The sequence below is a fragment of the Chrysemys picta genome, chromosome 9 (genome assembly GCF_011386835.1).
Source record: "Chrysemys picta bellii isolate R12L10 chromosome 9, ASM1138683v2, whole genome shotgun sequence".
NCBI classification, from domain to species: domain Eukaryota; kingdom Metazoa; phylum Chordata; order Testudines; family Emydidae; genus Chrysemys; species Chrysemys picta.
The window spans coordinates 48045444-48060803 of record NC_088799.1 but is presented as its reverse complement, the minus strand read 5'-3'; the positions used below and the strand labels follow the sequence as shown (position 1 = coordinate 48060803).

The window sequence follows — 15360 nt, the reverse complement described above, 5'->3', positions numbered from 1 at the left end:
AGGCGACTGAGACCAGCTAGAGCTGCCCCTCACTCTGGCAGAGTTCTCGGAAGCCCTCTGCCGCATGCCCACCAATAAATCTCTGGGCATGGACGTGCTGACCGTGGAGTTCTACCGCGTGTTCTGGGACATCCTCGGCCCGGACGTTCTCATCGTCTGGGCTGAGTCCTTGGAGAGCAGGGTCCTTCCCCTGTTGTGCAGGTGAGCCGTGCTCGCCTTGCTCCCAAAGAAGGGGGACCCCCGCGACCTTCGGAATATCTCCTGGGCACTCTGCAAGCGTTCGGCTTCGGACCCCAGTTTGTGGGTTTTCTCCAGGTGCAGTACGTCTCCGCGGAGTGTCTGGTCAGGCTCAACTGGACCCTGACCAAGCCGGTCAGCTTCGGGCGGGGAGTACGGCAGGGTGCCCCCTCTCGGGCCAGCTGTATGCTCTGGTGATGGAGCCCTTCCTTTGTCTCCTCTGCCAGAGGCTGACGGGGTTGGTGCTGCGGGAGCCGGAGCTGCGGCTGGTCCTGTCGGCATATGCTGATGACATGCTCCTCGTGGTCCAGGACCCGGCCGACTTGGCGCGGGTGGAGGCTTGCCAGGCTGTCTACTCGACGGCCTCCTCCACCCGGGTCAACTGGGTCAAGAGCTCTGGCCTGGTGGGGATGGGTGGCAGGCGAGCTCCCTCCCACCCGCACTTCAGGCCATCCGGTGGAGCGCGGGTCCACTGCTCTATCTTGGCGTTTACCTTTCTGCCACGCTTCCGTCTCCGCCGGAGAACTGGCAAGGTTTAGAGGGCAGGGTAGTAGAGTGGCTCCGGAGATGGACAGGACTACTCTGGTGCCTCTCCCTCCGAGGGAGGGCACTGGTGCTCAGTCAGCTAGTCCTGTCCATGCTCTGGCACCGGCTCAACATCCTGGTCCTGGCCCCGGATTTCCTGGACAACCTCCGGAAGTCGGTTCTGAAGTTCTTTTGGTCAGGACTGCACTGGGTCTCTGCAGGGGTCCTCTACCTACCCGTGGAGAAGGAGGACAGGGCCTGAAGTGCCTGCGCATTCAGGTCTACGTCTTCCGCCTCCAGGCCCTGCAGAGGCTCCTTCATGGTGCAGGTGGTCCGGCGTGAAGCGTACTGGTGCACGCCTTCCTCCGAGGGCTCCGATACGACCGGCAGCTCCTTTATCTCCATTGGAGTGGTCTTCCGCGAGACCTCTCTGGGCTGCTGGCCTTCTACCAGGACCTCCTCCGGACCTGGAAACTGGTTTCGGCCACCAGGTATGTGGTGGCCGCCGAGGGGGCAGATCTCCTTGCGGAGCCCTTGCTACACAACCCCCAGCTCTGTGTGCAGGTGGCGGAGTCCCCCTCGGTGCGCCAGAGGTTGTTCCTGGCAGAAGTCACCAGAGTCGGAGACCACCTGGACTACGACCGGGGAGACTGTCTGGATCCCCTGACGCTCGCTCAGCGCATGGGGCTCTCCAGACCTTGTACTCCCCGGCACGTATTTCAGGAGGTGAGGACCGCTTTACCGCCCACTGCTCGGGTCTTCCTCGACTGGGTCCTGTGAGAGAGCACGCCTTGCCCACCCTCCACCCCAGGCCCTCCTGACCTTTTCATTGGGCCCCTGCCCCGTGGACCTACCAGGCCACCCCACCCCTTTACCATGAGCCGGCTGCACAAGTTGCAGCCGGTCGGGTTCCAGACCGCGCCACAAAAACATTTGTACGCGCTCATGCTCCACACCCTTTATGTCCTCGCCCTTGCGTCCCACCCCGACACAAAGTGGCGGGACCTTCTGCCACCTCTAGAGGGTGAGGAGCCCCGCTGGGCCAGCCTATAATTCCACCCTGGTCCCGAGGCCCACCGGGGATGTCAACTGGTGGATCCTTCATGGAGCTGTGAGCACGGGTGTGTACTTGGCCTGGTTCACTCCCCTACCGGACACATGCCCCTTTTGCACTATGAGGGAGACCCTGGCGTGCACATATGTGTGCCAGGTTGCAGCCCCTATTCCGGCTCCTCTTGGATATATTATTACGTTTTTGGTTGTACTTTTCCCCTCACCTGTTCATTTACGTGCTCCCCATCCGTGGCCCCACAAAGTCGCAGGACCTCCTTGTCAATCTCCTCCTAGCCATGGCCAAAATGGCCATCTACAAAACCAGGGAGAGGAGGTTGGCCGACGGGGTTTCCTGCGACTGTGGGGCCTATTTCCACTCCTCTGTCTGTTCATGCATCCGGGCACAGTTCCTCTGGGCGGCGTCTGCTGACTCCCTTGATGCCTTCGAGGAGCAGTGGGCACTGTCTGGGGTTCTCTACTCGGTGTCCCCATCAGGTTCCCTTCGTTTAACCCTGTGACCTCACTCCCGTTCCTGTTCTCATTAGTTGTCCTGTGCAATTATTTGGTATCACGGACCTGTGGATCCTCCCCTTAGGCTGGGGGGAGGTCCTGTAGCCCGCCCACTTTCCTGGATACCAGCAGGAGTACTCTGCTGTACCAACTGGCCAGGGTCTATCACAGTTTAGATAAACATGTTGTTCATATAGTGTAAAAGGAAAATTTAAGTAATTGTTTCAAGTACATTTATTATTGAATTAGAACACTGAGTCTAAGGAGATTATTTAGTAAAGGTTATAAGTTAAAGTAAAATTCACCTCTTGCAATTGCTCTGAGAAAATCCAAAGGAAGAACAGATTCTTTGACCATTTGTGCTACTTAATCACCTTCCTGATTAACACGTTGATGTTTGATCAATTTCCTAATATGACCGTCCTTCATGATTACAATTTTTTTGGTGATATATTAAATGTGACTATATGACTTCCGGTTTCCTATATGTATGCTGTCTAACCATTGTGTATGATCAGTTTACCTTTTTTCTGTGGCCATTTCTACAGTAGCCCTTCCTAAAATTTCCCACCATTGTTGTCTCAGCATCCAAAGTGTTACCACTACCTTACCTGCTCCACTCCTCTGTTTTTGGGAGATATTCCACAGCTTGCATATGTTGCTGCTTTTAACTTTCCTAAGTAGTAGCAGAGTGAAATTGACTAAGGTTATGAATATGATTAATTTGCACTCTGCCAATTTTCACTTAGGAAAAATCTGAGCAGCAGCAAAGATACTCAAGTAATCTGTCTGAAGACTGAGGAAGATATTACCACAATCGTGCATGTTCAGTTAATTTTTAGAAAGTTTTCTTAGCAATTATAAGAGTTAGGAAAAAAATGTTAAATGAATATTCAGATTTTGTAGAGGTTGACAACACTCACCAAAGAAAGCTTTGTACCTGCAATGGGTGATAGGATTTTTTTCAAGCTATGCTCATAGTTACCAGTCTCCTCTTGGAGAGGTTCTTCCTTTCCAAATAGATGTCAAATATTTTTTCGGATTTATTTGAAATAGACTAAAGTGCATGCAGCTTCCTGTTTCTTTGGACACCACTATATAAAGTCTAAATGACAATCTAATTGCTTGTCTCATTGTTACTCCTTTAGGACTTTTCAAGGCCATATTAAGTTAGATGTGTCCAGAGGCATGTAAGCAATGCTAGTCTACCCCCAGTAGATTCGTTTCTAGAAAACTTGCAGAACAGCTACATTGAGTTCTATGCATTTTTTTTTTTTTTATTTAAAGCTTAGACTTGGAAGTACAACGTGAGTCCAAGTTTGCTATGCTAGTGGTACAGAATTGGTTTCTGGGCAGCAGTGCCCAAACTTCCAACTGTCTATGTTCAGAACATTTTGGGTGTTTCTGTATAGCTAGTTGTTCTATGTTGAAATGTCTTTTTTTTTTTTGTTTTTGTTTCCCCCTCTCTCTCTTAGTAAATCTTTTTTTCTTGTTTCCGTTGCACTCCATGACTGTTGCATAGGATTTTTGTTACTGTTTTTTCTGTTACTAAAATGAGCTTTTTTTTGGTTAAAATTTTAGTGATTCATAAAAATATTGAGTCTTCAGAAGTGGTCTATTGGTGTTACTATATTTTTGGAGAAAAATTATACTACTTAATTATTCAGAAGGGTAGTAGTTGTAATAGATTCCCTCTCAACCACCCCACATTCCTGAAGAATGGAGGAGATATGTTACTGTCTTGCTTTAAAAATGAACCGATTGGAGATAGTATTGGTGCGCTACATCAGTGAGTAGGCACATATTACTTACTTTTAAGGTGGCTCTCTGACTATGGATTTTAAGCTATTTCACGTTCCAGTCAGTCATATGCAGGGAGCATGGGAGACAGTACTTGCAGTACATTTTTAATTACTTTTTGAAAATAAGAATTGCAGGTAAGTTATTTTTTTTGGTCTGGAGTATAACTTTCAGTCACACAGCTCACTGTAATGTGTCCTTTACTGGCATGGACTTGTCGTCAGCCTCTCTACCTGTTTCTCTGGCTCTCTGTCACCATAGTATCTTAGCTGATACCACCATCCTTGCTCTTCAGGGAGCTGACGGTGTTGCATTCTTGTATCTTCTAGAAAGGTGATGGAAAGATAAAGGCAAACATTTGTCTTTGTTAGTTTAGAGGTTGAAAGGAAAGGAAACACTAAGAGTAGAAAAAAAGGATGCTGAAAAAATGGTATTTTAAATGGGATCACTTAGTAACTTCCCCATGTATCTAAGCATTTTTTTCCATATCTTTTGATTTGCTTTGTGGTTCTTGAGCATTTTCAATTGCAGAGAGTATATACAGAAGAGAGTCAGGGTAGGTATCATTTTTATGCTAAAAAGCATAGGGAAAGGTACGTTTGCTTGTTTATCTCACCTTGGCTGTCTCCTCTTCTTGGCAGAGAAATTTCTCCATGTCTGTAAACAGTGCTGCTGTCCTGCGGTTGACGGGACGAGGAGGAGGAACGGTGGTAGGGGCTCCTCGAGGTCGAAGTTCCTCTAGAGGTCGAGGTGAGCTGTTTTCTGAAGACTGGGATGATACAGTGGATGGGGAACAGATCTAGGTTAAATTGTCTGAAAAGTGACCATCATTATTTGGATAACACCAGTAGGGGATTTGGAATTATGCAGCCAAATAAAACTTCCAAATTCCTGCCCCCAAGGAACTTTCCCTTTAAAGGCCCTAACACAGCAGGGGTTGACGAAGGAGGGAAGTGAATGTGGGAGATTACTAGGAACGCATGTTACCTACCTATCTGATTCCTCTTTTGTATGTTTATTTTGTTAAATATATAAATGTGGATTGAAGGAGAGTGATGAAAGGAACAGTTTTGAGGTGGAATATCAAGGAAAGTGTAAGGTTGCTTGACTCAGAGTTGTAAAGAATATCCAACCATAAGAGATGGTATTAGAAAAAGTTTGGGGTTGCTCATAAAAGAAGAGAACAGGAGCATTAATTAAGAAGTTGAAAGGATTGGTTTTAACTTAAATCTGTGGTTTTCAACTGGGGGTTTGCAGAGGTCTTCCGAACGGTTTGTCAGTTCATCTAGATATTTGCCTAGTTTTACAACAAGCTACGTAAAAAAAACACTAGTGAAGTCAGTACATACTAAAATTTCATACAGACAACTTGTTTATACTGCTGTGTATACTATACACTGAAATGTAAGTACAATATTTATTTTCCAATTGATTTATTTTATAATTATATGGTAAAAATTAGAAAGCAAGCAATTTTTCAGTAATAGTGTGCTGTGATAGGTTTGTATTTTTATGTGTGGTTTTGTAAGCAAGTAGTTTTTAAATGACGTGAAACTTGGGGGTATGCAAGAAAACTCAGACTCCTGAAAGGAGTACAGTAGTCTGGGAAGGTTGGAGAGCCGCTGACTTAAATGATCAGAAAGAAGTCCTTATCTATCCTGAGCAATGCCTTAAATAACAAACTGAAAGAGATTAGTGGAGGCATGAGGTCTCTCTTTGCAGTTTATTTTGTTCCCTGATAGCACTTTGTTTCGTCAATTTCACTACTTCACTAAAGTCATTTTCCCTTATTTGTTGGGTCCTTCCACACTGCAGCATTTAAAGCAAATGGGGAAATGTATCCTCAGATAATGCCAGGGAGGCTCAGGGTAAGGTATACTACTTGAACTTACTTTTCATTTGTTTTGAAAAGCAAAAATATATTTTTATGTTGATAGTATCCTTTAATTCTATAGCCTTCATGAGCACAACAATATGTTTTCATATATTAATAGATGTGGTTTGTTGCATATAGAATGCTAGAAGCTGGAGATGGAGAAGACTTGTTGGGTCATATCCATAGCCCAGCAAGTGCCACATTTTTTCTCATTCTGTCCCATTTAATTTTAAATGTCCCTAAGTAGTGATATTTCCACTACCTCCCTTGAAAATAATTCCATAGCTATTGGATGTACAGAAGTTTTTCCTGATTTGGTTTTAAGGTTTCCCTTATTTCTAATTTTTTGTTCTCCCCCATAATTCCACTTCCTCCTTTGCATCTACACCTTTCAGATATTTGTGGACTGCTATCATGTGCCCCTTCTTAGTTGTTGTTTAGCTAAGTTGTATGTATTTAGATCTTTTATTGTCTCAATATCAGTTCCTGAGGACTCTAATTTTTTTCCCCCTTCAAATTTTTCAGTATTTTTTTTACTAATGAGTTGCCAAGGACTTATTTAAATATTTCAGGTACAGTTGTACCAAAGAACTAGAGAGAGGGGCCCTGTTTGACATGATGCCAGTGTAACAGAATTGCATCAGCCTTTTCTGATGCCATACTTCATTCTTAACTGAAGTCTAATTTGCTCTGTCTCACTTAAGTGGGTGCTAGTATTACAGCTGTCCGGGTTTCTTTTTCCTGGTGAATATCTGTGTTTTGGACATTTTGTTCAGGTATGCTAGGGTTCAAATTTACAAACACTTATACTGCATACAGTGCTTGTTGGGTAATAAATGGTCATAGATTGGACTTCCAGCATGCATTTTTCCTCCCCAAGTTGAATCTCAGTGTTTTCTGACCTTTTTTTTATATATCCAAACCCCTTTGTATTTCTTTACCCTTCCTTTTTTATTTTGCAACTCTTGCATTTCTCTTCCCCTCGGTCACTAACATTTACAATGATAGACTAATTTAGTCAGATGCTGCCACCTGTACGCACAGTAAACATACTTACTTTTCAAATACTCCAATTGATTTCAATGGCATTACATGCAGAGTAAGATACTACTCACTGTGAATGAAAGGGGCAGAATCTGGCTGTAATCCAACTGTCCTTCAGTTCTGTCAAAAATAGTAAACAGTTTTATCTTTAAAAGTTTTCCCCTCCAACATTTGGTTCGTTATTTGTCTAGGGATAGGCATTATATTTATGGCATTATAATTAATAGAATCATTCTTCATTTCTTCTTTGAATATTGATACTGTATTTCCTTCAGTCTACCACTTCCTACCCAGTTTTCAAGATAGCTAAATTTTTGTTCTGGGTTAATCTTTCTTTGTTCAGATACAAGCTCCTCATTACTTCCAGTTGTCCAGACATCTCTTATCAAAAATATGAACTTTCACTATGGCTAACTTAATTGCCACATCTAATAGATGACTAGCTATGAGAGAAGTAATCTTTTTAAACACAATTTAACAATTCGCAGTAATGCTGAAATACCCCATTGCTTAATTTGAGTGCATTCCATAAATTTCTAGGCATGTACAAGTGGGTTTGTAGTTCTTAGTGCAGAAGTTTCTTTAGGCTATTTTAATGATCATTGTCAGTAAAAATTTTCAGTGAAACTATATTCTGAAGTGTAACTTTACAATTAAGTTAGCATTATCAAGGCAGCTTAATCATAAAACCATCTGCTGGAGTGTGAAATTGCTCGTATCTAAAATCTCATACATTTTGTGTGGTGTCGCTTTAGTTGTGACTAACAAGTTTTCTCTGTTCTAAAGTAATACTCCACAAGCAATCCAAGGTCTTGCACTTGACCTTTCTTTCTAATTGATTTGTTTTCCTGGGAGCTCCCTGTGGAGTGTAGTTAAGCCGTGTGCTTGGAGGACTGGAATGTTTACATTCATGAAGGTGGGTGTCAGAAGGAAAGGATTTAAGTCTCTTTGTGGACTGGGCTACAGACTTAGACTTTTTTTGTTGCTGTTTTCCTGCTCAAGTAAGAGGCCATAACTGAGGCAGCTTTACCCAGCATTGTGCTGCCTATTTCTGAACTGAGGCATAAGGATGTTTTTCCTCCTGTTTTTCCATTTTCACTGCTATTTCACAAATATCTAGGCCATAGACAACCTGAAATTCTACTTTAAAATATCTGAGTTGGAAAAGTAAATTACAGCCAGATCAATTCTTACACACTGCTGTTATGGCAGTTCTTAGTACTAAACCTCTAACAATTTGTCTACATGAACACTGCATGCTACATGCTAATTTATTTGTGGGGAAGGGGCTAAAGCCACATCTACTTTCTACTTAACGTGTATGGTGTGACTAGAGACCCTTGATTGCCTAGGAGATCTTGGTTCTGTTCCAAGCTCTGCTAAAGATTTCCTGTGTGATCTTAGGCTTATAACTTAATATCTCTGTGCCTTAGTTCCCCATCTGTAAAATGGGGATAATACTTGCTTTGTCTTGGCTGTGTAGATGATAAGCCCTTCAGGGCAGAGACTCACTCTCACTATATATATGTACAGCATCTAGCACATTGAGGCCTCTAGGTACTACTGTAGTACAAATAATAAGAGCAGTGCTCCCCACCTTCATTTACAGTGTTTTGAAAATGCCCCCCCCCTTTTTTTGGTCCTTTTTCTCTATCTTTGCGTTAGAGAGGCTTCTGTACTCTCCATTCTGACTTTGAAATATCAGATAGACCTTGTGTTCTGTGCTTTGTCTATTCAACATTTACATCAAGACTGTCAGCCTCAGGTACTCTAGACTTCTTCTTCACTCTACTTCCATAAGAAAATAGGGAAGGTTGGAGAACTTGGTCACAAGAGAGTAAATTATGGGACAAGATAAGGTTGAACAAAAACAGTTAACTTATTTTTAAATGCAATTTGCCCTTTCTGCACTAGGTACAGTCCGTTTAAAATCATATTTGCTAAAACGTATTTTCTAACACATTATACAACGCAACCTGTTTTTTTAGTCAACACATGGCTTCAGTATCTTTATGCCTACCATATGACCATTTTTTTGCTGTTCATCTTTTTTCAGGATAATGGCGCTAGCTTTGATTATCTTTTTCATGTATTCTGCATGTGTTCATAAACCAAGTTTGTCTTTTTGGAGTATAATATAAGGCTAATGTGCTTCAGTGTCAATACTGCCAGTATTCTAGTATGCACTCTGTTTATACTGATCTATTGCATATTACCACATATTTATACACTTTCTGCTTCATTAGTTTTCTGCATCAGTTTCTTCTAGTTTTTCTATAGCTCTATAGAAACTGCTTTGACACATCTTGATTATCTTTTTTGTGTGGTACTTATTACATCTTTCTCTCCTATGCATTTAATAATGGAACTGTTACATAATAGTCCACGTTTCTTCTCCTCTTCTTTAGTCTATGCTATTTCACCTCCTTTCCCCTTGTTCTGTGTAGCTCTTCTGTGCATTACTTTGTGTGATGGACTATAACCAAGACTCATTACCTTATTTCCAAATTCCCAAAAGTTATTTTCATGTTCACTTTAAACCTGCCCTATTTGGCAGCCTGTTAATTTGTCCTTCTCCATGAACAGCTCCAAACACGGTGATGAAGTTTGGTGTACAAGCTTGTGAGAAATGATGTGTCTTGAAATGTAAATGTTAATTTCCAAAATCAGTTTCTTGGGAAACGTTTAGCTTTGAAATATTAAGCCAGTGGATTTAATCACAGCTACTATTCTCATGAGATGGAGGAAAGACTTGCCCACTATCAGATTGCCGTGTCTCATTAAGGAGATTATAAGAAAATGAGGTCACGTTGACATTAGAAAAGGGAAGTAAAGTTCTTTTTACAAATGTTTTTCTTTGGCTTTTTGTCTTTGCAGGCAGAGGCCGAGGAGAGAGTGGTTTCTACCAAAGAAGTTTTGACGAAGTGGAGGGTGGATTTGGGCGAGGAGGAGGCAGGGAAATGCATAGATCTCAGAGCTGGGAGGAAAGGTAACAGAAAAGCCTAGACTTGAAAATGTACTGTAGATGCACCTGCTTGGATCCCATTCTTGCACCCTTCATTCACAAAAGATATTTCAGAAAGGCTCAGTAGGAATGTGTACTGGTTGGTTGTCTTGGAATTTCTAAAGTGGATACCATATAGTGATGTTGCTAGAAACCCAGCTGTTACGAACAAAACACTGTTCAAAAGCTTATATTGCTGATGACTTGTGGGCATGAACAGAGCACTGCTTTGAGGACTTGGCTACACTGGCAATTCACAGCGCTGCACTTGCTGCGCTCAGGGGTGTGAAAAAACACCCCCCCCCCAGCGCAGCGAGTGCAGCGCTGTAAAGCGCCAGTGTAATCAGCGCCTACAGTGCTACACGCTCGCTCGCAGCGCTGCAAGCTATTCCCCTCAGCAGCGCTGTGAATCCACAAGTGTAGCCAAGGCCTGAGAAAGTGAGGTGTTCTAGAAACCTTCATTTCCATAGTAGCTATCTTTGGGTGAAAGTTTGTATAGCTCTTATAGAGAGGGCTCTTCTGTTAGTTTTAGCCTTTTGTCTGTTTGCAATGATTTAGGCCTAGATTTTTAAAGGTATTAAGGTGCCTAAAGATCTAGATAGGCTCCTGTTGGCATTTTCAAAAGCATCTGGACACCTAACTACCTTTAAAATTTTGGCCCCATAGCTCTAGTGAGAGAGAGGAAATGTGTGAGAGTTGCACCTGAAATGATGGCATTCTTCCAAAGCCTTGTTTGAAACTTTTATTCTGCCTTTCTAGGGGAGACAGGCGGTTTGAAAAACCAGGGCGAAAAGATCCAGGTAAGATAGTTACTACATATGTATATATGCCATTCTAAACCTTATTATCCTCTAAAATGCACGATCAAAAAGTTCCTTAGAACATTCTTTGAGCGCTTGCTTGTTCTTGCTTTGTTTGAGTTCTCTTCATCAGGAATTCCTTGAGGTTCTCATCTTTGTGTAATTGCTCTCTGTCAGAAGCAATATATTTTTGAAGTTGTAACAAATCCTCCACTTGAACTTCATCTGGAGCTTGCTGCTTACTTGGGGCAAGCCAGTCCGAACACACACATGTTCCATTCTTGGCACTGACTTCAATTTGATTCTGGGGGCACATTCAAAAAGTAGATCCTGAAGTATTTGAGACCTGACTATCCCAGCAATTCTGTCCTCCATGCTTTTTGATGGATTTGCAATTAGTCAAAATGCTCTTGCTGTTTTTCTCTTGATATACCTTCTGGAACATACAACAGCATTTTCAGTGAGGGATTCTTGACTGTGGAGCTCTTTGCTTTCACAGGAAATTAGTCAGAGTCATTGTCTGGCCATTTTTAAGGGACAGTGAAAGCGGTATCGGTTGTCTTATTTGAAGCATTATCAGCTAAGATGGCTCTTTGGTGAGTGTATGGGGAAGGCTTGGGGCAGAAAATATGTTGCCTGTTCGGAGGAGAAGTTTTCAAAAGCACAAAGGGCATTTAGGGGTCCAGTTACTGTAAGTCAGTAGGAACTGGGTGTCTAACAGCCCTTTATCTTTGAAAATCTCACCCCTTTAGGGTCAGTAGGTGTGTATTGCTAATTTTACAATGGTGCCAAGTTACCATGGTGATGGTGTCTTAAAAAAAACTTGTAATCACCATCTGATTTTCAAAGCCCTCTGAATCTTCTCTTCAGGTATCGGAGTTGATTATCGTGTTTTCTTAAGGTTGCTTAATTTTTTGATTCCTAGGGTTTTGGCTCAAAAGATGACAAAGTTAAGAGAGGTGTCCCTAATTCTGCCGGACTTCCTTTTTCTGTAGGAGACATTGCTCCTAAGAATGACCCCAATTAGAGTTAATTTGAGGTTGTCTACATCTAATTTGATACTTCCATCTCATAACTCTTCTGCCTCTCCATGTGTTCATGATTTACTATCTCTCTGAAAAAGTGGGGGAGGTCAAAAGATTAGCAATTTTCAGTGTTTCTGCTGTGGTGGTAGTTAAGGGTTATGGTTGATATTTTTGATATTCTAGTATGTAACTACAGAGTGGCCATTGTACTGTTTTACAGTTCCTTCCTTGGAAATCTGGGGAGGAGCAAAACCGCAAATTAGCTCCTTTAAACAGAGCAGAGAATTCTTCCAAAGGCAAATGAGGGTAGAAATGGCAGACTGGAGGCACTAGTGGCTACAACAATAACTTGATTTAATGAAATTACATTTATTTTAGCACCTTTTCATCCTGACGGATGTGAAAACATTTTGCAATTTTACCAAACTATGCACAGAATTCACTTAATTTATTAATGAAACCACAGCAGCAGTTTAGCAGTGCAGATTGACACTACATGTCACTTTAGGATGAGAAGCAGATCTCTTCTCATTGAAATGGCATGAGGAATTTAGGTATGCAGGATATAATTACCCCAGCTGGAATTTTGTCAGGATGCCAGGGTTGATGCTCCTCTTCCTACAAAGCATGTCTTGGGATCTTCAGTAACCACAAGTGGTCAAGACCTTGGCTTTGTATCTCATCTGAAGGAGTGTCCCTCTCCCTCCCCCCAACAGATTGTTGAGTTATTGATTGAGTTATTTCCTTATTGAAAGGAAAGAATGCCAACTACCGGATCATTGACATAACTTGCTGCTGTACCGGACTGTTTCTTTCACATCTCTTTCTGGTACTGTCCCAGTCTGATCCTGTTTAGCTTGTGAGAACAGACAGGATCACAGCATGAGAAGATACGGCTGAAGGCCATATTTGTAAACTGTTCAGATTTTTAATATAAAATACTCTCAGGGTTTTAACTATATCCACTTAGATTTGCCTGTCACTCTTTTAAGGATTTGTGCGCCTGGGAGAAGGAAAATCTTTACTTCCTTCCTTCCTTAGTCTCCTAACCAAAAAGGGCTGGTCAGCACAAAATGATGATTTAGTTTAATTTCAACCTTGGTCAGTAATGGGAAAAAGTCACTGCTATGTAATGTTTTTTTAGTGGTTTATGTAAAATGATTTGGGGTCAAAAGGGTCCTAGTTTCACTTTCTAGTACACACATTCCTATCACCAAAAAACACAGTTAGCAATCTTAGCCAAGAGGTGAAGGACTGAATTGGCATGAAAGTAAATTTATCACCGAGAGATGCTCTCTCAAGTTCAGGGATGAAGTTCATTAGTAAAGGAGTGCAGTGACTTGTTACCATTATCCATGCTAAACCTGACAAGGGCTTTAGGTTCCCACTTTTGCACTTTCCACCAACGGCATCATCTTTGCCCAAACCAACCAATGATAGTGGGTTCTCCAATAAAGCCTTGAGTGCTCTCTGACCAGATATTCACTGAATCACCAGGTCTTTGTGTCCCTCTGTGTTGTGGGTGGTCAAAATATCATAGATAAGTAGAAACTAGAAAGCAGGAAATAAACCACTCTAGAATATTTTGGTAATTCAGAAATCATGGCACCCCCAGGAAAATATCTTAAGTTTAAAAAAAATAAAAGATTAAGAAACCCCATACAAATCCCCCAATAAATAGGATTAATTTTCAAACGTTTTATCATTAATTGATACACAGCTAACTTCATGGAGGGATAATGATCACTTTTTTTAGTATTCAGAAAATGTTTTCCAGCTGATGCAATCAATTCACGAACTGAACAGCAACCTTCAGTGTTGGTATTGATATTCAAGGCAAAGGTGCACTATACACTGGAGGAGTTACTATGCAAATTGCCATAGGCCCTATGGCTTTCAGCCAGAAATACCCAAAGATGCTTCTCAAAGGCTTAGATTATTTGCCAATTAAACAAGTCATATGTTAGATCATTGACATCTAGAAAAATCACATGGGAAGGCAAATGCCAGTCCAGTTTTTACACAGCATCTGATCTTAAACAAGTCCATCAGTTTCCAAGCAGGAATAGTGATCAACGAATACATGTTTTACTGTTAACACATCACAAATGTTTATGATTTACAAGACACTTAGAAAGTCAGTGTTAAATGTGGCAAATAGATTTCCATCTGAGTGCTTATTTATGCCTTTCATGTGAGGAATACTTGAACATTAAAAAGAACAAGCTTAATTATATACAAGATGTTAATTTTTTTTACCTCTTTTAACCTTGTTGCTTTTAAAAGTTGAAAACAGAGCTATAATGAATGGTTTAAAACAGAAGATGTAAAAGTCAAAATTCAATACAGTATAGTCAGAATTATCCTGACTCTAAGGATACTTATGTTACCTGGGATATGTCCATAGCTCTGGTATGGTCTCGCCATTAAGTGTCCTTAGTATAGATTGAGATGTATTATTACACTCCTGAATTGCAGAACAATTGAGTTATACAGGATTATGTTACTTAAAGTGGAGAATTGTCAGTATATGTAAAGCAGCTCTGTACTCATATTTGAACTATTTTTGTACTTTATTCCATGCTTAATGAAGTATTTACAGTACAATTTCTTGTTCTGCTGCTTTTTAAGGGTTGTCCTCTGTACTGTAGGATATTGGTTTGGGGCTTAAAAATAGAAAAGGATAAATATAGCACAACCCCTCACCTTTTCCCTCCCCCCCGCTTTCCATATCTTGGGGGTATGGCCAATAATGTTATGAAGAGAAACAGCTGAACTTTAAAGTGCACGTGCAGGACCAACTATGAAAAGTGAGGACAAAGGCAATTTAATGTACATTAATACAAGATGTTGTTTGCTATTACTGTACAGGCACTACAGTGGGTTAAAATATGGTTCCATTATACTGAGAGTGAAAGACATAATATTGAAAGTATCCATTCTCTATAATAAAACCAGCCCTTGAAGCCTATATTGTTGTAGGGAAGGAATATGGAAACATTTTCAGAGCAATGAACTATTTTTGAATTCAGAGATTGGCCACCTGCCCTCCAGTTCATGATTGCATGGATCTCCTCCTTCCTGTGGTACATAACACATTCCTGTGACAATTACAACAATAGTTAACATGGAAAAGTAATAATATTTTAATATCTCTTTAGCTGTCTTTTTAATAGAAATTACCTTCTGGAAATGAGGTACAGTTGGCACCTTGTGACAAAACAGTTGTCCTACCAGGTTCTCCGTGACAAGAGCTTGACAACCTCTGTACTTCTGGGTTTGAAAAAAAGACCTCCAATAGACAGTGCCCTCCTAATATGGCTTCAAACTATATTTCCTGCTGTTGGTCACTTTACAATAACATCAGCTCCAGTATATAGTTTTTATCTAAACTGCTTAGTAGTGGTTATGCCACATTTGTTGCAGGGAAAAGTCTTTTAATTATCCTTGAATGGCAACATTTATTTTGATGGTAACAGTTGGCTG

General features: G+C 41.5%; 1 protein-coding gene and 1 long non-coding RNA gene across 13 annotated transcripts in view; one reads left to right on the top strand and one right to left on the bottom strand.

Annotated features, from left to right (window-relative positions):
* Positions 1 to 15360, top strand: part of GIGYF2 (GRB10 interacting GYF protein 2) — a 160835-nt gene that overhangs the window by 47752 nt on the left and 97723 nt on the right. For 8 of the 12 annotated variants that reach the window (XR_010590378.1, XR_010590377.1, XM_008174961.4 and 5 more), the window contains 3 exons: positions 4767 to 4875; positions 9923 to 10034; positions 10809 to 10849. The exons of 2 other annotated variants lie outside the window; for them this stretch is intronic. Coding sequence is in view for 8 of the 10 variants with exons in the window: in XM_008174961.4 (XP_008173183.1) it covers positions 4767 to 4875; positions 9923 to 10034; positions 10809 to 10849 (262 nt within the window). In the remaining 2 variants the exon portion in view is untranslated. The remainder of the gene's footprint in view (positions 1 to 4766; positions 4876 to 9922; positions 10035 to 10808; positions 10850 to 15360) is intronic. 2 more of the 12 variants (XM_065557011.1, XM_042853483.2) reach the window with 2 other exon arrangements.
* LOC135973499 (uncharacterized) lies at positions 4212 to 7179 on the bottom strand. Its single transcript, XR_010590379.1, has 3 exons — positions 7117 to 7179; positions 4742 to 4894; positions 4212 to 4450 (listed from the first exon to the last, which is right to left on the bottom strand). It is a non-coding gene; the product is annotated as an uncharacterized LOC135973499 (long non-coding RNA).